Below are 20,543 nucleotides of genomic sequence, written 5' to 3' on the forward strand. Positions count from 1 at the left end.
CTCAGAAGGCAGAGTGGTTGTAGACCGGTATAATTCTGCATGGAGGTTGGTATGCCTCGGGGATCTGTTCTGGGACCCCTTCTCTTTGTGATTTTTATAAATGACCTGGATGAGGAAGTGGAGGGATGGGTTGGTGAATTTGCTGATGACACAAAGGTTGGGAGTGTTGTGGATAATATGGAGGGCTGTCAGAGGTTACAGCAGGACATTGATAGGATGCAAAACTGGGCAGAGAAGTACCAGATGGAGTTCAACCAGTTAAGTGTGAAGTGGTTCATTTTGGTAGGTCAAGTATGATGGCAGAATATAGAATTAATGATAAGACTGTTGGCAGTGTGGAGGATCAGAGGGATCTTGGGGTCCCTGTCCTAGAACACTCAAAGCTGCTGCACAGGTTAACTGTGTGGTTAAGAAGGCATACAGTGCATTGGCCTTCATCAACCATGGGATTGAGTTCAAGAGCTGAGACGTAATGGTACAGCTGTATCGGAACCTGGTTAGACCCCACTTGGAGTACTGTGCTCAATTCTGGTCGCCTCACTACAGGAAGGATGTGGATGTGGAAAGAGTGCAGAGGAGATTAACAAAAATGTTGCCTGGATTGGGGAGCATGCCTTACAAGAATAGGTTGAGTGAACTTGGCCTTTTCTCCTGGGAGCGATGGAGGATGAGAGGTGACCGGATAGAGGTATATAAGATGATGAGAGGCATTGATCGTGTGGATAGTCAGAAGCTTTTTCCCAAAGCTGAAATGGCTAACGTGAGAGGGCACATTTTTAAGGTACTTGGAAGTAGGTACAGAGGGGATGTCAGGGCTAGGTTTTTTACGCAGAGAGTGGTGAGTGTGTGGAATGGGCTGCCGGCGACTGTGGTGGAGGCGGATACAATAGGGTCTTTTAAGAGGCTCTTGGATAGGTACATGGGGCTTAGAAAAATAGAGGGCTATAGGTAACCCTTGGTAATTTCTGAAGTAAGTACATGTTCGGCACAGCATTGTGGGCTGAAGGGCAGAATGTTGTGTCTTCAGCTGGGCCTTACCTTTGTCCACCTTCGCCCGCATCTCAGCGAGTTTTGCACCTGTCACAACGCTGAACTCTTCTTTTATTGCCTTGGTCTCCAAGCCCATTTCTTTGACAAAAAATCCACACCCTTCATTGATGACCCCCTTCTCCTTTATCCAATCCTCCTCTTCTTGAACGCCCTGCTCTGGTTCCCTGCCTGATCTGGATCTTTTCATCTCTAATTGTCGATGAGACATCAACTAGCTCAAGATCAGCACTCCTCATTCCTTTTCCAACTTTACCCCTCCCTGCACACTTCTCCTCCACTCTCTCCGCACCAATGCCAACCTTACCATCAAACCTGAAAACAAAAGGGATGTTGTTGAAGTGTGGTGGACTGACTTCTACCTTACTGAGGTCAGGTGGCAACTCTCAGACAGCTCCTCTTATCTACTCCTTGAAGAGGACCCAATTTTGCATCATCAGAAAATTGTCTCCAACACTATCAATGACCTCATCAGCTCTGGAGAACTCCCATCCACTGCCACCAAACTTATAATTCCCCTACCCTACACTGTTCCCTTCTACCTCCTACCCAAGGTCCACAAACCTGACTTTCTTGGTAGGCCTGTTGTCCCTACCTGCTTCTGCCCTGCTGAACTCGTGTTTTCATACTCCGACTCCATTCTCTCCTCCTTGGTTCAGTCCCTTCCCACTTATATCCATGACACTTCACATGCTCCGGATCTCTTCAACAACTTTCAAATCTCTGGTCCTGACTACCTGCTCTTTACCATGGATGTTCATTTGCTATACACTTCTCTGCCCCATCAAGAAGGCCTTAATGCTCTCTGCTTTTTCATCAAAAGAACCAACTAGTTCCCCTCCCACCACCATCTCCTCTGTCTGGCAGAGCTGGTCCTCACCCTCAACAATTTTTCCTTCATCTCCTCCCTCTTTCTCCAGACTCAAGGGGTCGTTGTGGCCCAGCTGTGCCTGCCTTTTTGTTGGCTACATAGAACAGTCCACATTCCATGAATGCTCCTCAACTCTTCCTTTGCTACCTGGATGACTGCATTTGTGTTGCTTCATGCACCCAAGCTGAGCTCGTCAATTTCATCAACTTTGCCTCCACCCTGTCCTTAAATTCACATGGTCCATTTCTGACACCTCCCTGCCCTTTTTTGATCTTTCTCTCTCCATCTCTGGAGACAAACTGTTAACTGACATCTCTTAGAAATCTACCAATTCCCATGGCTATTTTGACTATACCTCCTCCTACCCATCTCCTATAAAAATGCTGTTCCCTTTTCTCAGTTCCTTCGTCTCGGCCAGATCTGTTCCCAGGATGAGGCTTTCCTTTCCAAGACTTCAGAGATGTCTTCCTTCAAAGAATAGGGTTTCACTTCCTCCACCAATGATGCTGCCCTCACCCACACCTCCATTTCCTGAGCATCTGCGCTCACCCCATCTTCCTGCTGCCTTAATAAGGATAGAGTTCCTCTTGTCGTAACCTGCCACACTCACATGCCATCATTCTCTGCAACTTCTGCCATTTGCAAAAGGATCCTACCACCTAACATATCTTTACTGCCCCCCCCCCCCACTTACACCCTCTCTGATTTCCTCAGGAATTGCTCCATCTGTGTTTCCCTTGTCCATTCATACCTCCCCACTAATCCTCCCTCCTGGGACTTATCCCTCCAAGTGACCAAAATGCTATAACTACCCATTCACTTCTTTCATCAACTCCATTCAGGGCCCTAAACAATTCTACCAGTTGAGGAAATATTTCATCTGTGAATCTTTTGGGGTTGCCTCTTGTATCTGGTACTTCCAAAATGGCGGCCTCTACATTGGTGAGACACATCATATATTGGGGAACTGCTTTATCATGCACTTGTGCTCCATCCTCCAAAAGTGTAATTTTCCAATGACCAATTATTTTAATTCCTATCCCCATTCCTGATCTGATATGTTGATCCATGGCCTCTTCTTATGGCACGATAAGGTCACTCTCAGGGCGAAGGTGCAACACCTCATATTCTGTATAAGTAGCCTCCAACCTCATGGCATAAACATCGATTTCTCCTTCTGGCAAAATAAATTTTCCCTTCCTCGATTCCCCACTCTGGCCTCTTATGCCTTCTACTCACCTGCCTATCACCTCCCCCTGGTGCCCTGCCTTCTTCCTTTTCTCCTGTAGTCCATTCTTCTCTCCTATTAGATTCCTTCCTCTACTGCTCTTCATTTTTCCCACCCACTTGGCTTCATCTATCACCTACTAACTGTCCTCCTTACCCCCATCCCACCATCTTTTTATTCTGGCATCTACCCCCTTCCTTTCCAGTCCTGAAGAAGGATGTCAACCCGAAAAGTTAACTGTTAATTCATTTCCATAGATGCTATCTGACCTGCTGAGTTTTTGATGTGTTGCTTTGGATTTCCAGCATCTGCAGATTTTTTTGTGTTTATGTTAGTTTCAAATATTGATTGTCTTTGGGAACATTTACTACAGCTTGAATTACTGCCTGGTAGTTTATGCCGCCTCAGCAAAATGTTCTAATAGTAAAAGTGATATTCTAAATATGCTGAAGTAACAAACTTACACCTTTAAAGAAACTAAAGGTTATACTGTTTTTATTTTTACAGATGAAAGGTTGCATAAAAGTCTTAAAGGATCAGCCTCCAAATAGTGTAGAAGGCCTTTTGAATGCTCTCAGGTAATTATAATTATTGCCTTAAATATTACAGAAAAAGTAAGAAATGTAAATTGCAAACCACTTAGTAAGGAATTTTGAAGTTTTATACCACGTGCACAGCACTCCCTGGAACACATAATTATTTAATGTTAGAAGATCTGGAAGATCAGAATAGTTATCTATGTTTGGAGCCAAAAGAGATAGGGGAGATCTTGAATGGATTTTTTGCGCATCTATATTTATTTGGAAGATGGATGCGAAGTCTATAGAAGTGAGGCAAAGCAGTAGCAAGGTTATGGACCCTACACAGATTACAGAGGAGGATGTGTTTGCTGTTTTGAGGCAAATTAGGGTGCATAAATCCCCAGGGCCTGACAAGGTGTTCCCTCAGACCCTGTGGGAGGCAAGCACAGAAATTGCAGGGGCCCGACCAGAGATATTTAAATCATCCTTAGCGACAGGTGAGGTAGCCGAGGATTGGAGGATAGCTAAAGTTGTTCTGCTGTTTAAGAAAAGCTCTAAAAATAAACCCAGGAAATTATATACTGGTGAGCTCGACATCAGTAGTTGGAAACTTATTGTTATGGGACCAGATATATGAGCATATGGATAGACATGGACTGGTTAGGGATTGTCAGCTTGTCTTTGTATGTGGCAGGTCATGTCTAACTAATCATCTAGATAACCAAAAATGTTGATGAAGGCAAGGCAGTGGATGTTATCTACATGGAATTTAGCAATGCATTTGACAAGGTCCCACATGGGAGGTTGGTCAAGAAGGGTCAGTCACTTGGCATTCAAGATGAGGTAATAAATTTGATTAGACATTGGCATTGTGGGAGAAGCCAGAGAGTGGTAGTTGATGATTGCCTCTGGAAGCCCGTGTACAGCGAGGAAGACTATCAAAGTGGGATCTAGACTAACTGAAAAAATAGCAGATGGAATCTAATGCAGACAAGTGATAGGTGTTGCACTTCCGTAGGACCAACCAGGGCAGGCCTTACACAGTGAACAGTAGGGCAGTGAAGAGTAGGGTAGAACAAAGGGATCTGGGAATACAGGTACATAATTCATTGAAAGTGGCATCACAGGGTCGTAAAGAAAGCTTTTGGCACATTGGCCTTCATAAATCAATGTATTGAGTACAGGAGATGGGATGTTATGTTGAAATATGTTGAATTTGGAGTATTGTGTGCATTTTCAGTCACCTACCTACAGAAAAAATGTAAATAAGGTTGAAAGAGTACAGAGGAAAATTTACGAGGATGTTGCCAGGACTGGAAGACTTCAGTTATGAGGAAAGATTAAATAGGTTAGGACTTTAACCTTTGGAACATGGGAGATTGAGAAGAGATTTGATTGATGTATACAAAATTATGAAGGGTATAGATAAGGGATATGCAAACAGGCTTTTTCTGCTGAGGTTGGGTGGTCTTCAACTAGAAGGCAATGGTTAAGGGCGAAAGGTGAAAAGTTTAAGGGGAACATGAGGAAGAACTTCATTCAGAGGGCTGTGAGAGTGTAGAATGAGCTGCCAGCTCAAAAGTGGTGCATGCAAGCTCAATTTCAACATTAAGTTTGGATCAGTACATGTACGTTAGGGATATGGAGGGCTTATGGTCCAGGTGCTGGTTGATGGGAGTAGTCAGTTTGAATGATTCAGCTCAGACTAGATAGGCTGAAGGATCTGATCATGTTCTGTATTTTTCTATAACTTTAAGACTTAGTAATGAACTTGTGCTTTATCTGAAGTAAGAAATTGTTGTAAAGCAGTAGTGCACAATATTGCCAATTCTAAATTATGTAGAATTCATGCATTGCAATCGTGAATTAAATATGTACATGGGAATGTATGCAGGGACTTACACTTAACTACTTTAAGAAAGGTTTGTTAAACATTACATACATCCATGCAAGTGTGTCTGTAGGCAACACTGTCTTTCATTACGTAATGCCATGTTACACACATCGATCATTTACATTCAGCACCCCCAGACCCACCTACCATTTTGCATTTGTGAATCAGGCTTTTCGGTAACCAAAATTATTGAAACATCTGCCCAACCAGCAACTCTGTTTCTTTATCCATCCATCAATTGCATCCTTCTGTCTGGCAACTGAATTGGTTAAAGTGAGCCAATTAGTAACCTTCATGCCCCATTGAACCCAGAAATGAGCTTTTGAGTGAACGTGAATTTAAGGGTGGCATAGTAGCGTAGCATAAAGCTATTACAGCACCAACGACCACCAGTGGGTCCAAGCCCTGCTATCTATGAGGAGTTTGTACAGTTTCCCCTGACCATGTGGGTTTCCTCCCACATTCCAAAAATGTATAGGTTAGTAGGTTAATTAGTCACATGTCTCTAATTGGGCAGCATGGGCTCATTGGGCTGGAAAGGCTTTTTACTGTGCTGTATCTCCAGATGCCTTCCTGACTGGTCTCTAATCTTTCACTCGCCACACACCTGAGCTTTTGCATGTTCTGATAATAGTATGATGTATTGCTTTTGGAATAATCAGAAATGTGCAACACTTTTTATGTGATATATTCCTTCTTAAAAAAACATACATTAAAGACAAATTTATGATGTGATTGTCAATACAAGGAACGACTCAACATGTTGGCTAACAACCAGGATTTATTTAACATGTCAAAACAATTCATAGAATCTAGTTGCTGAAAAAAGACCAAGGATGAGCCAATTAGATCAAGAGTTATAATTTTGAAAAAAATTTGATAATGTGGGGGCACCTTAATGACTATCTCCCAGTAGCACTCACATCAACAGTGCTTTGAGAGGTTGGTCATGGCCAGTCTGAACTCCTGCCTCAGCAAAGACCTGGACCCATTGCAATTTTCCTAGCACCGCAATAGGTCAACAGCAGATGCAGTCTCAATGGCTAGCCACACAGCTTTAGACCACCTGGACAACACAAGCACCTACGTCAGGATGCTGTTCATTGACTATAGCTCAGCATTTAATACCATAATTCCCACAATCCTGATTGAGAAGTTGCAGAATCTGGGCCTCTGTACCTCCCTCTGCAATTGGATCCTCGACTTCCTAACCGGAAGACCACAATATATGCGGATTGGTGATAACACATCCTCCTCGCTAATGATCAACACTGCTGCACCTCAGGAGTGTGTGCTTAGCCCACTGTTGTACTCTTAAAATACACATGACTGTGTGGCTAGGCATAGCTCAAATACCATCTATAAATTTGCTGACGATACAACCATTGTTGGTGGAATCTCAGGTGGTGATGGGAGGGTGTACAAGAGTGAGATACGCCAACTAGTGGATGGTGCTGCAGCAACAACCTGCCACTCAATAGTCAGTAAGACGAAAGAGCTGATTTGTGGACTTCAGGAATGGTAAGACGAAGGAGCACATACCAATCCTCATAGAGGGGTCTGAAGTGGAGAGAGTGAGCAGTTTCAAGTTCCTGGGTGTCAAGATCTCTGGGGATCTAACCTGGTCCCAACATATTGATGTAGTTATAAAGAAGGCAAGACAGTGGCTATTCTTCATTCGGAGTTTGAAGAGATTTGGCATGTCAACAAATACACTGAAAAACTTCTATAGTTGTACCGTGGAGAGCATTCTGACAGGCTGCATCACTGTCTTGTATGGAGGGGCGACTGCACAGGACTGAAAGAAGCTGCAGAAGGTTGTAAATCTAGTCAGCTCTATCTTGGGTACTAGTCTACAAAGTACCCAGGACATCTTTAGGGAGCGGTGTCTCTGAAAGGTAGCGTCCATTATTAAGGACCTCCAGCATCCAGGGCATACCCTTTTTTCACTGTTATCATCAGGTAAGAGGTACAGAAGCTTGAAGGCACACACTCAGTGATTCAGGAACAGCTTCTTCCCCTATGCCATCCGATTCCTAAATGGACATTGAATCTTTGGACAATACCTCATTTTTTTAAAATATACAGTATTTCTCTTTCTGCAAGTTTTAAAAAATATATTCAATATTTGTAATTGATTTGTTTATTTATTATTATTAAATTTATCTTTTTTTTGTCTGCTATATTATGTATTGCATTGAGCTGCTGCTGCTAGGTTAACAAATTTCACGTCACATGCCGGTGATAGAACATAGAATAGTACAGCACAGTACAGGCCCTTCAGCCCACGATGTTGTGCCAACCCTAAAACCCTACCTCCCATATAAACCCCCACTTAAATTCCTCCATATACCTGTCTAGTAGTCTTTTAAATTTCACTAGTGTATCTGCCTCCACCACTGACTCAGACAGTGCATTCCACGCACCAACGTAAAAACCCTTCCTCTAATATCCTCCTTGAACTTCCGACCCCTTACCTTAAAGCCATGTCCTGTTGTACTGAGCAGTGGTGCCCTGGGGAAGAGGTGCTGGCTATTCACTCTATCTATTCCTCTTATTATCTTGTATACCTCGATCATGTCTCCTCTCATCCTCCTTCTCTCCAAAGAGTAAAGCCCCAGCTCCCTTAATCTCTGATCATAATCTATACTCTCTAAACCAGGAAGCATCCTGGTAAATCTAATCTGTACCCTTTCCAATGCTTCCACATCCTTCCTATAGTGAGGCAACCAGAACTGGACACAGTACTCCAAGTGTGGCCTAACCAGAGTTTTATAGAGCTGCATCATTACCTCACGACTCTTAAACTTTATCCCTTGACTGATGAAGGCTAACACCCCATAAGTTTTCTTAACTACCCTATCTACCTGTGAGGCAACTTCCAGGGATCTATGGACATGTATCCTCAGATCCCTCTGCTCCTCCACACTACCAAGTATCCTGCCATTTACTTTGTACTCTGCCTTGGAGTTTGTCCTTCCAAAGTGTACCACCTCACACTTCTCCGGGTCGAACTCCATCTGCCACTTCTCAGCCCACTTCTGCATCCTATCAATGTCTCTCTGCAATCTTCGACAATCCTGTACACTATCCACACCACCACCAACCTTTCTGTCGTCTGCAAACTTGCCAACCCACCCTTCTACCCCCCACATCCAGGTCGTTAATAAAAATCACGAAAAGCAGAGGTCCCAGAACAGATCCTTGTGGGACACCACTAATCACAATCCTCCAATCTGAATGTACTCCCTCCATCACCACCCTCTGCCTTCTGCAGGCAAGCCAATTCTGAATCCACCTGGCCAAACTTCCCTGGATCCCATGCCTTCTGACTTTCTAAATAAACCTACCGTGTGGAAGCTTGTCAAATGCCTTACTAAAATCCATGTAGATCACATCCACTGCACTACCCTCATCTATATGCCTGGTCACCTCCTCAAAGAACTCTATCAGGCTTGTTAGACACAATCTGCCCTTCACAAAGCCATGCTGACTGTCCCTGATCAGACCATGATTCTTTAAATGCCCATCGATCCTATCTCTTAGAATCTTTTCAAACAGCTTTCCCACCACAGACGTAAGACTCACTGGTCTATAATTACCTGGACTATCCCTACTACCTTTTTTAAACAAGGGGACAACATTCGCCACCCTTCAATCCTCCGGTACCATTCCCGTGGACAACAAGGACCTGAAGATCCTAGCCAGAGGCTCAGCAATCTTTTCCTTTGCCTCGTGGAGCAGCCTGGGGAATATTCCGTCAGGCCCCGGGGACTTATCTGTCCTAATGTATTTTAACAACTCCAACACCACCTCTCCCTTAATATCAGCATGCTCCAGAACTTCAACCTCACTCATATTGTCCTCACTATCATCAAGTTCCCTCTCATTGGTGAATACCGAAGAGAAGTATTCATTGAGGACCTCGCTCACTTCCACAGCCTCCAGGCACATCTTCCCACCTTTATCTCTAATTGGTCCTACCTTCACTACTGTCATCATTTTGTTCTTCACATAATTGAAGAACGCCTTGGGGTTTTCTTTTACCCTACTCGCCAAGGAATTCTTATGCCTCCTCCTTGCTCTCCTCAGCCCCTTCTTAAGCTCCTTTCTTGCTGCCCTATATTCCTCAATAGACCCATCTAATCCTTGCTTCCTAAACCTCAAGTATGCTGCCTTCTTCCACCTGACTAGATTTTCCACCTCACTAGTCACCAATGGTTTCTTCACCCTACCATTCTTAATCATCCTCACCAGGACACATTTATCCCTAACGTCCTGCAAGAGATCCCTAAACATCGACCACATGTCCATAGTACATTTCCCTGCAAAAACATCATCCCAATTCACACCCACAGGTTCTAGCCTTATAGCCTCATAATTTGCCAATCCCCAATTAAAAATTTTCCTGTCCTCTCTGATTCTATCCTTTTCCATGATAATGCTAAAGGCCAGGGAGCGGTGGTCATTGTCCCCCAGATTCTCATCCACTGAGAGATCTGTGACCTGACCCGGTTCATAAACTAGTACTAGATCTAGTATGGCATTCTCCCTGGTCGGCCTGTCCACATACTGTGACAGGAATCCGTCCTGGACACACTTAACAAACTCTGCCCCATCCAAACCCTTGGAACTAATCAGGTGCCAATCAATATCAGGGAAGTTAAAGTCACCCATAATAACTACCCTGTTATTTTTGCACCTTTCTAAAATCTGCCTCCCAATCTGCTCCTCGGTATCTCTGCTGCTACCAGGGGGCCTATAGAATACTCCCAATAGAGTAACTGTTCCTGACTTCCACCCATACTGACTCAAAAGAGGATCCTGCTACATTACCCACCCTTTCTGTAGCGGTAATAGTATCACTGACCAGTAATACCACCCCTCCTCCCCTCCCCCCCCCATTCCTTTTAAAGCACTGATAATCAACCTGATTCAGAACCTACTGGTTGCCGATGGAGTAGCAGCGTTTTTATAATTACTCTTACTCTACTTAATTTACTGTTTCCAACTTGTTTTGAAAACTTACTTTTCAACACAATATTGTTTTACGATGAGTCGTGCCAATGCTACTAAAAAGGAAGAGGACCCTCCTGTAACTTTGGAATTTATTTTGGAGACACTTCGGAAGCATAAAAATGAACTTTAAGAGGAGTTCCAGCAGGAATTCTGGCAACTCAGTGCTGAATTTAAACGATTGGATGTAAAATTGGATTCTATTCAAAAAACTTTAAGTGAACATGATAAATGGATAAAAGAGAATGAAGACACTTGGGCGATCTTAGATGCGAAGACTGATGACTTGAAAAAGATCTGTGATAAACAGTCCAAGGCTAATGAAACATTTAAGACAGAAGATTATCGACTTAGAACATAGAAGCAGAAGAAATAACATATGTATTCTGGGTCTTAAAGAGTTAATGGAAAGGCAATCAGCCTTCGGAATTTTTTGCAAACCTTTTGGCTAATTTATTTCCGAATACTTTAACATCTCCACCTAAAATAGATCAAACTCATAGATCGCCAGTATCAAGACCCCTTCAGGAGAATGACCCCGTTCAGTGATAATTTGTCTTCACGACTTTCAAACAAAGGAACTTTTAATTTGTGAATGTCGTCGGAAAGGTATGATTGATTATGAAGGCCAGAAGATCAAAATTGTGGAGGATTTTTCACCCGAGGTGTTGAATAAACAGTTCAAGTTTTAAAAAAATGATGTCGGAGTTGTATAATAAAGGTGTTAAACCCTCTCTTTGTTACCCCGCTTGTCTTAGAATCATTTTTAAAAATGTCTCTCAGAAATAGTTCTGTTCGACTCAGGATTTCTTAATTTCCGTATCAGTATCAGAAGTTTAATTGTTCAATAACTCCCTATATAAATCTATGCTGCGTCTGCCTGATGGATCCTTATTTTTTTGAGAATCAGCAGTCTAACTGTTCATTACTTTCTTTTATGAACAATTGTTTTTTTTTAAACTTTTGGTGTAGAAACCATAGAAACATAGAAAATAGGTGCAGGAGTAGGCCATCATCCAACTCAGAACCCCGCCCCAGCCTTCCCTCCATACCCCCTGATCCCCGTAGCCAGAAGGGCCATATCTAACTCCCTCTTAAATATAGCCAATGAACTGGCCTCAACTGTTTCCTGTGGCAGAGAATTCCACAGATTCACCACTCTCTGTGTGAAGAAGTTTTTCCTAATCTCGGTCCTGAAAGGCTTCCCCTTTATCCTCAAACTGTGACCCCTTGTTCTGGACTTCCCCAACATCGGGAACAATCTTCCTGCATCTAGCCTGTCCAATCCCTTTAGGATTTTATACATTTCAATCAGATCCCCCCTCAATCTTCTAAATTCCAACGAGTACCTTTGTATCTAAGTTTTTTGTACTTTTATTTCTTTGCTTAGAAAATTAAGGACTTAACATTAATAAGTTTTTATTGAGTTAATACTTTCCAAATTAATATGTTCTGACTTTTCTTAGTTCTTTAAAATATTTTATACTATACTTCTTCATGTGTTTTTTTTAAAGAAGTTTAATTTTGCTCTTTTTTTTATTGTCATGTCTTGTTGGAATGCAGTTAGCCTTGGAAATTTTTTGGAGCTCAGCCAGTAAGTTGCTTTGGGAGGGCAATGCTGGTAGGTTTAGCTGTCGACTGCCCTTTTGTCGACTTTTTTTCTTTGGGTGGGGGGGTGGATTTTTTTTTCTATCAGCTGTTTGGTTCTCTTAGCTGCATTTGTTGCTTGGTTACTCTATCTTAAAGCTCATTGTTTGGATTTAATATACACCCCAGCGGTTTTTATTCTAACCTCTCTCTTAAGCAATATTTAAAATGGACCATTCTATTAATTTACCTAGTTTTAATGTGAAAGGATTAAATCATCCTGTGAAACGTAATAAGGTTTTTAATTATATTAAGAAATTGGATGTCTCAATTATTTTTTTTACAAGAAACACATGTTGGTAAATGTGATAATTTACGTCTTTTCATCCGTTGGAAGGGTTTATTGTTTCATTCCTCATTTCAGGCTAAGGCTAGAGGAGTTTGATTCTTATAGATAATTCAGTTTCCTTCGTTCAGCATAAAGTAGTGCCTGGTACCAATGGGCGGTTTGGCACAGTGTCAGGGAAATTAGATAATAAATTAATGGTTTTTGCTCATTTGTATGCCCCGAATATAGATGATTCAGGTTTTTTTGAACGCTTCTTTTCGCTTTTACAAGATTTAAGTCTGTATTCTCTGGTTTTAGGTGGAGACTTCAACTGTTGTTTAGAACTTTTTTTTTGATCATTCATCTTTTAAACAATTGACTTTTAGTAGATCTGCCTCCTTTATCCAGTCTTTTTTAATGAAATGTGATATTGTTGATGTTCGGCGCTTTTTGTATCCAACAGATAAAGAGTACTCATTTTTTTCTTATGTTCATCATACGTATTCCAGGATTAATTTTTTTTTTGTTGATAGTCAATTGATTCCATTGGTTAGTTCCTGTGAATATAAAGAAATTGCTGTTTCAGATCATGCTCCTGTGTTTTTATCTTTAAATCTTCTGGGTGTCTCCCAAATAAACAGATTCTGGCGTTTTAATCCAACCCTGTTATCTGATAAGGATTTAAAAAAATTTTTGGAGAGACAAAATACTCTTTTTTTTGAAGAGAATATGCTAGAATAGACTTCTAGTCTTATGGGATGCTTTTTAAGGCTTATATTAGAGGACAGACTATTTCTTTTACTGCAAGTGTTAAGAAAAAAGCTAATAAGGAGAGAATTGCATTATCCAATCAGTTGAAACAGTTAGACCAAAAATATGCTTTGGCTCCAGACCCTGCTTTATATAAAAAGCGTGTTGAAATTAAAACAAAATACTATCTGCTTTTAACTTATCCAATTGAAACTCAACTTTTAAAAGATAAAAGTCAGTTTTATGTTCATGGAGATAAAACGGGTAAACTATTGGCTAACCAGTTAAAGACCTTTATAGTTAAACGCCAAATTAGAAAAATTTGTAAAGCTAATGATAAAACATCTGATCATTTAGAAATAAACGATACTTTTAGAGAATTCTATTCTAAACTGTATTGTTCTGATCCTCCTAAAGGTAATATTGTAATGAATAATTTCTTAGATTGATTAAATATTCCTACACTTTCTGATGATAATCGAAAATTGCTGGATCAACCCATTTCTTATGAGGAAATTGCCGAGGTTCACTCTTTGCGCTCGGGGAAGGCTCAGGGTGGATTTTCCGGAGAGTTTTATAAGGCTTTTACCTCTTTGCTTATACCTCACTTACATTCAGTTCTTTCGGAAATGTTGATACTAAAATTTTATCTAAACTTCTGGCTTGTAGAATTGAAAATATTTTGCCATCTATTATTTCTGATGATCAGACCGGATTTATCAAAAATCGATACTCCCACTTTAATATTCATCGTTTATTGAATGTTATTTATTTTCCTTCTGAAGAGATATCGGAATGTTTGATATCTTTAGACGCTGAGAAAGCCTTTGATTGGGTTGAATGGAATTATTTATTTAAAACTTTAGAAAAAATTAACTTTGGGCCTGATTTTATTCAATGGATTAAATTACTTTATTTATCTCCCTCCACTCAGGTTCTTACTAACTCTCAGAATTCTAAACCATTTAAACTTCAACGTGGAACCAGACAAGGTTGTCCTTTGAGTCCTTTGCTTTTTGATTTGGTCTCAGAACCTTTAGCTATTGCTTTCCGGGAATCTAATGATATCACTGGTATTTTAAGGAGGGGTATTACTCACAAAGTGTCACTTTATGCTGATGACCTTTTGCTCTACATTTCTAATGTGGAGTCTTCTTAATTGATAAGAAATCAATTTACTTGGGCGTAACAATTACTAGGAATTATAAATTCCTTTTTAAAGAAAATTTTTCTACTCTTCTGAATTATGTTAAGAAGCTACAATCAAATTGGTCACCCCTCTTTATCATTGATTGGCTGAATTAATTCTATTTAAATGAATATTTTGGGTAAATTTTTATATTTATTTCAGGCCGTACCTGTTTTTATTCCTAAATCCTTTTTTGATTCTCTGGATTCCATTATATCTTCTTATGTATGGAAAAATAAAATTTCTCGATTAAATGAAGTTCATCTTCAAAAAGCTAAAAAGAATGGAGGTTTATCCTTACCCAATTTTAGGTTTTATTACTGGGCAGTCAATATACAGAATCTTACGTTTTGGTTATATTAATCGAGAGGTCTGTCTGGTTTGGGTTTCTTTGGAAGCTAATTCTGTTAATAAATTTTCTATCATATCTCTTCTCGGATCCTCAATTGCTTTATCTTTAAGTAATTTAACTGATAATTTTGTAGTTAAACACACCTTGAGGATTTGGGTACAATTTAGAAAATATTTTGGTTTATTGAGTTTTTCACTTTCAAGTCCCATTTTTTCTAACTTTTTTTTAAACCTTCTATGACTGATGTAGTTTTTAAAGAGTGGAATAGATTGGGTATTAAGTGTTTTCAGGATTTGTTTGTTGGAGATAGTCTCTCTTCATTTGAACAATTGTCTGCTAAGTATAGCCTACACAAAAATCACTTTTTTCGATATTTACAAATTAGAGACTTTTTGCATTCTCAAGTACATACATTTCCTAAAAGTCCAGATAAGAATTTACTTGATACAATTTTTAATTTGAAACCCTTCCATAATGGATCTATATCTAATATTTATGGTATGTTGTTGGGAATGAGAAATATTCCTTCCTTTCTTTTTCAATCTTTTTATTATGTTTCAAGATTAAACATAACAATAATAGTAATGATACATAGAGATCGTGATTACAATAATAACAGTTAACATGTACAAGCACAAATTCCAAGTAGCAAATATAGTTTAGCCTCCCAATCTCATAGTAATTGACCACGAAAATGATATTAATAAAGAGAGAAAAAGAAAACCCCCTAAACTAAAAAGAAACTAAACTAAAAAAAAACAAACAAAGCTTGGGCTGTCATATTACCTCGGCTAAAATTATTTGTCGTTAACTCTGCTCCTCGATACATGGAAAAAAAATTACTACAAAGGATTCAGAAAGGGTCAACTTACATCATATGAAAATATTGAATAAATGGCCTCCAAGTTTCTTCAAGTTTAACTGAAGGATCCATAGTACCACTCCTAGTTTTTTCCAAGTTTAGGTATGCTATTGTTTGGGAAAACCATTGAAATGTAGTGGGGGAATTAGAATCTTTCCACTTAAATAAAATGGATCTTCTGGCTATTAATGTAACAAATGCAATTAGATGGCAAGCTGACTTGGATAAACAACTAGAGTCTATCACTGGTAGTCCAAAAATTGCAGTGATAGGATGAGATGGTAAATCTTAACGCAGAACTGCTGAAATAATATCAAAAATATCTTTCCAATATTTTTCTAAAAGAGGACAAGACCAGATCATATGTGTCAAGGAAGCTACCTCAGAATTACATCTATCACAAATAGGATTTATATGGCAATAAAAACAAGCTAACTTATGCTTGGACATGTGAGCCCTATGAACCACTTTAAACTGTATCAACGCAAACCCGAGGAAATCTGCAGATGCTGGAAATTCAAGCAACACACATTAAAGTTGCTGATGAATGCAGCAGGCCAGGCGGCATCTCTAGGACGTTTCAGCCCGCAACTTTGATGTGTGTTGCTTAAACTGTATCAAGGCATGTCTGGCACACATTTGACTGAATTGACTAATTGAAGAATTTTTTCCCATTTCTCTGTTGATAAAGATATTTGAAGTTCTCTTTCCCACTCATATTTAATTTTATCAGGTGTACCTAGACGTATTTTCGTAATCAGATCATAAATAATTGCTATTAAACTCTTCTGAAAGGGGTTTAAACCTAAAAATTTTTTGGAACTTCAATTTGATGTGATATCGGAAAGGTAGATAAAGTAGTGTTCAAAAAGCTTCTAATCTGTAAATATCTGAAAAAGTGTGATCTAGGCAAATTATATTTATTAGACAACTGTTCAAAAGTCATGAAACAGTCATCCATGAATAAATCACGAAAATACGTTATTCCCTTTTTTTTCCATAGAAAAAAATGCTTGGTCAAAACTCGCAGATACCTCCTTTTATTTACCCCTCGATCGTGACCCCACTAAGGAGCACCAGGCCATTGTCTCCCACACCATCACCGACTTTATCCGCTCAGGGGATCTCCCATCCACTGCTACCAACTTTATACTTCCCACACCAGACACTTCCCGTTTCTACCTCCTACCCAAGATCCACAAACCTGCCTGTCCTGGCCGACCTATTGTCTCAGCTTGCTCCTGCCCCACCGAACTCGTTTCTGCATACCTCGACATGGTTTTATCCCCCCTTGTTCAATCCCTTCCTACCTATGTTCGTGACACTTCTCACGCTCTTAAACTTTTCGATGATTTTAAGTTCCCTGGACCCCACCGCTTTATTTTCACCATGGATGTCCAGTCCCTATATACTTCCATTCCCTATCAGGAAGGTCTCAAAGCTCTAGGCTTCTTTTTGGATTCCAGACCTAATCAGTTCCCCTCTACCACCACTCTGCTCCGTCTAGCGGAATTAGTCCTTACTCTTAATAATTTCTCCTTTGGCTCCTCCCACTTCCTCCAAACTAAAGGTGTAGCTATGGGCACCCGTATGGGTCCAAGCTATGCCTGCCTTTTTGTTGGCTTTGTGGAACAATCTATGTTCCGTACCTATTCTGGTATCTGTCCCCCACTTTTTTTCGCTATATCGACGACTGCATTGGCGCTGCTTCCTGCACGCATGCAGAGCTCGTTGACTTTATTAACTTTGCCTCCAACTTTCACCCTGCCCTCAAGTTTACCTGGTCCATTTCCGACACCTCCCTCCCCTTTCTAGATCTTTCTGTCTCTGTCTCTGGAGACAGCTCATCCACTGATGTCTACTATAAGCCTACTGACTCTCACAGCTATCTAGACTATTCCTCTTCTCACCCTGTCTCTTGCAAAAACGCCATCCCCTTCTCACAATTCCTGTGTCTCCGCCGCATCTGCTCTCAGGATGACGCTTTTCATTCTAGGACGAGGGAGATGTTCTCCTTTTTTAAAGAAAGGGGCTTCCCTTCCTCCACTATCAACTCTACTCTTAAACGCATCTCCCCCATTTCACGTACATCTGCTCTCACTCCATCCTCCCGCCACCCCACTAGGAATAGGGTTCCCCTGGTCCTCACCTACCACCCCACCAGCCTCCGGGTCCAACATATTATTCTCTGTAACTTCCGCCACCTCCAACGGGATCCCACCACTAAGCACATCTTTCCCTCCCCCCCCCCCTGCTTTCCGCAGGGATCGCTCCCTATGCGACTCCCTTGTCCATTCGTCCCCCCCATCCCTCCCCACTGATCTTCCTCCTGGCACTTATCCGTGTAAGCGGAACAAGTGCTACACATGCCCTTACACTTCCTCCCTTACCACCATTCAGGGCCCCAAACAGTCCTTCCAGGTGAGGCAACACTTCACCTGTGAGTCGGCTGGGGTGATATACTGCGTCCGGTGCTCCCGATGTGGCCTTTTATATATTGGCGAGACCCGACACAGACTGGGAGACCACTTTGCTGAACACCTATGCTCTGTCTGCCGGAGAAAGCAGGATCTCCCAGTGGCCACACATTTTAATTCCACATCCCATTCCCATTCTGACATGTCTATCCACGGCCTCCTCTACTGTAAAGATGAAGCCACACTCAGGTTGGAGGAACACCACCTTATATTCCGTCTGGGTAGCCTCCAACCTGATGGCATGAACATCGACTTCTCTAACTTCTGCTAATGCCCCACCTCCCCCTCGTACCCCATCTGTTACTTATTTTTATACACACATTCTTTCTCTCACTCTCCTTTTTCTCCCTCTGTCCATCTGAATATACCCCTTACCCATCCTCTGGGTTTCCCCCCACCCCCCCCGTCTTTCTTCCCGGACCTCCTGCCCCATGATCCTCTCGTATTCCTTTTGCCAATCACCTGTCCAGCTCTTGGCTCCATTCCTCCCCCTCCTGTCTTCTCCTATCATTTTGGATCTCCCCCTCCCCCTCCTACTTTCAAATCTTTTACTCACTCTTCCTTCACTTAGTCCTGACGAAGGGTCTCGGCCTGAAACGTCGACTGCACCTCTTCCTAGAGATGCTGCCTGGCCTGCTGCGTTCACCAGCAACTTTTGTGTGTGTTGCTTGAATTTCCAGCATCTGCAGAATTCCTTTTGTCTTGGTCAATTCTAGATGGTTGAAAGAAAAAAATTAGATATAATAGAACTTGACAGGATAAATTTGTTCAATCCAAAGAATTTACGAAATTGAAAGCATGTTCGTATTGCATGTTTAATTATTGGATTCATCATTTGTTTATTTAATTTAGTAAGTGCAAAGGGAAGCGCAGCTCCTAGAATAGAAGCCAGCGAAAAACCCTGTACAGACTCCCGCTCGAGGTTCATCCATTGTGGGCTTTGAGTTTCATCCAATTCTTGTGTCCAAAACGTTAAATATTGAATGTTAGTTGCCCAGTAGTAAAATCTAAGATTCCGCAAAGCCAAACCACCTTTTTTTGATTTCTTAAATATTTCTTACTTAACCTAGGATTTCTATTCTATATATATATGAAGAAATTTTATATTCAATAATATCAAAAAAAAAATTTAGGGATAAAAACTGATGCCGCCTGAAAGACACAAAAATATAGGTAAAGTAATCATCTTAATAGTACTAATTCGACCAATCAAAGATAAAGACAAAGGGGACCATTTAGTAAACAGTTGTGTAACATGATGGATTAAGGGTAAGAAATTAATTTTAAATAGATCCTTGTGCTTCTTAGTAATTGTAACACCCAAATAAGTAAAGTAATCAGCAACTAATCTAAATGGTGATTGTCTATAAATTGGAACTTGCATATTTAATGGAAAAAGCACACTCTTATTAAGATTCAGTTTATAACCAGAAAAGCTACTAAACTGAGCAAATAATGTTATTACTGCAGGGATGGATTTCTCTGGGTTAGAGATGTATAGTAACAGGTCATCTGCATATAGTGATACTTTAGGACGCAGGTGCGTCCTATTCCCATGAATAATGCCAAATATATTAGCTGAGTCATGAATAGCAATTGCCAAAGGCTCCAGGGCAATATCAAAAAGTAAGGGACTTAAAGGACAGCCTTGCCTAGTACCTTGAAAAAGCCTAAAAAAAACCCGGGGATCTCTTATTATTGGTAAATACAGCCAGTGGTGTACGATATATCAGTTGAATCCAGGATATAAATTTTGAGCTGAAATTAAATTTCTCAAGTATATCAAACAAATATTCCCACTCAAGTCAGTCAACTGCCTTCTCGGCGTCAAGCGAAATAACACATTCTGGGGTTTTAACTGAAGTAGTGTATACAATGTTCAATAGCCTCCTAACATTAAAATGTGAGTAACGATTTTTAATAAATCCTGTCTGATCTTCGGAGACAATTTGTGGTAGTACCTTCTCTATTCTAATTGCTAATATTTTGGAAAAGATTTTAGAATCCGCATTCAACAAAGATATAGGTCTACATGATGCACATTCAGTGGGATCTTTATCTTTTTTAGGCATTAGTGAGATAGATGCTTCATGAAAGGGTTGTAATTTACCTACAGATAAGGCATCTTTAAAAATTCTATATAACTAAGGACAAAGTATATCTGGGAAAAAGATTTATAAAATTCAACTGTATACCCATCCGGCCAGGTGCTTTACCAGAATTCATTGAAAGAATTGCTTCCCTTATTTCCTCTTCAGTAATGGGTGTATCTAATGTTAAATGTTCATTGGCTGGTAATTTTGGAATATTTTGTTTCTTTAAAAATTCATGCATTATAGCAGAATCATCAGGAAATTCTGATTGGTATATATTGGTATAAAATTCTTCCAAAGATTTATTAATTTCATCATGGTCAATCGT

At 40.5% G+C, this 20,543-nt stretch overlaps 1 protein-coding gene across 12 annotated transcripts in view; it reads left to right on the forward strand.

Moving 5' to 3' along the window:
• The window catches only part of LOC134351811 (CYFIP-related Rac1 interactor B), a 197,088-nt gene that overhangs the window by 165,631 nt on the left and 10,914 nt on the right, over positions 1-20,543 (forward strand). For 11 of the 12 annotated variants that reach the window (XM_063058528.1, XM_063058516.1, XM_063058526.1 and 8 more), the window contains one exon: positions 3,654-3,724. In XM_063058528.1, coding sequence (XP_062914598.1) covers positions 3,654-3,724 — 71 coding nt within the window. Of the gene's footprint in view, positions 1-3,653; positions 3,729-20,543 lie in introns of those variants that run through there. The other variant, XM_063058525.1, reaches the window with a different exon arrangement.

The sequence above is a fragment of the Mobula hypostoma genome, chromosome 9, assembly GCF_963921235.1.
Source record: "Mobula hypostoma chromosome 9, sMobHyp1.1, whole genome shotgun sequence".
Lineage (NCBI taxonomy): Eukaryota > Metazoa > Chordata > Chondrichthyes > Myliobatiformes > Myliobatidae > Mobula > Mobula hypostoma.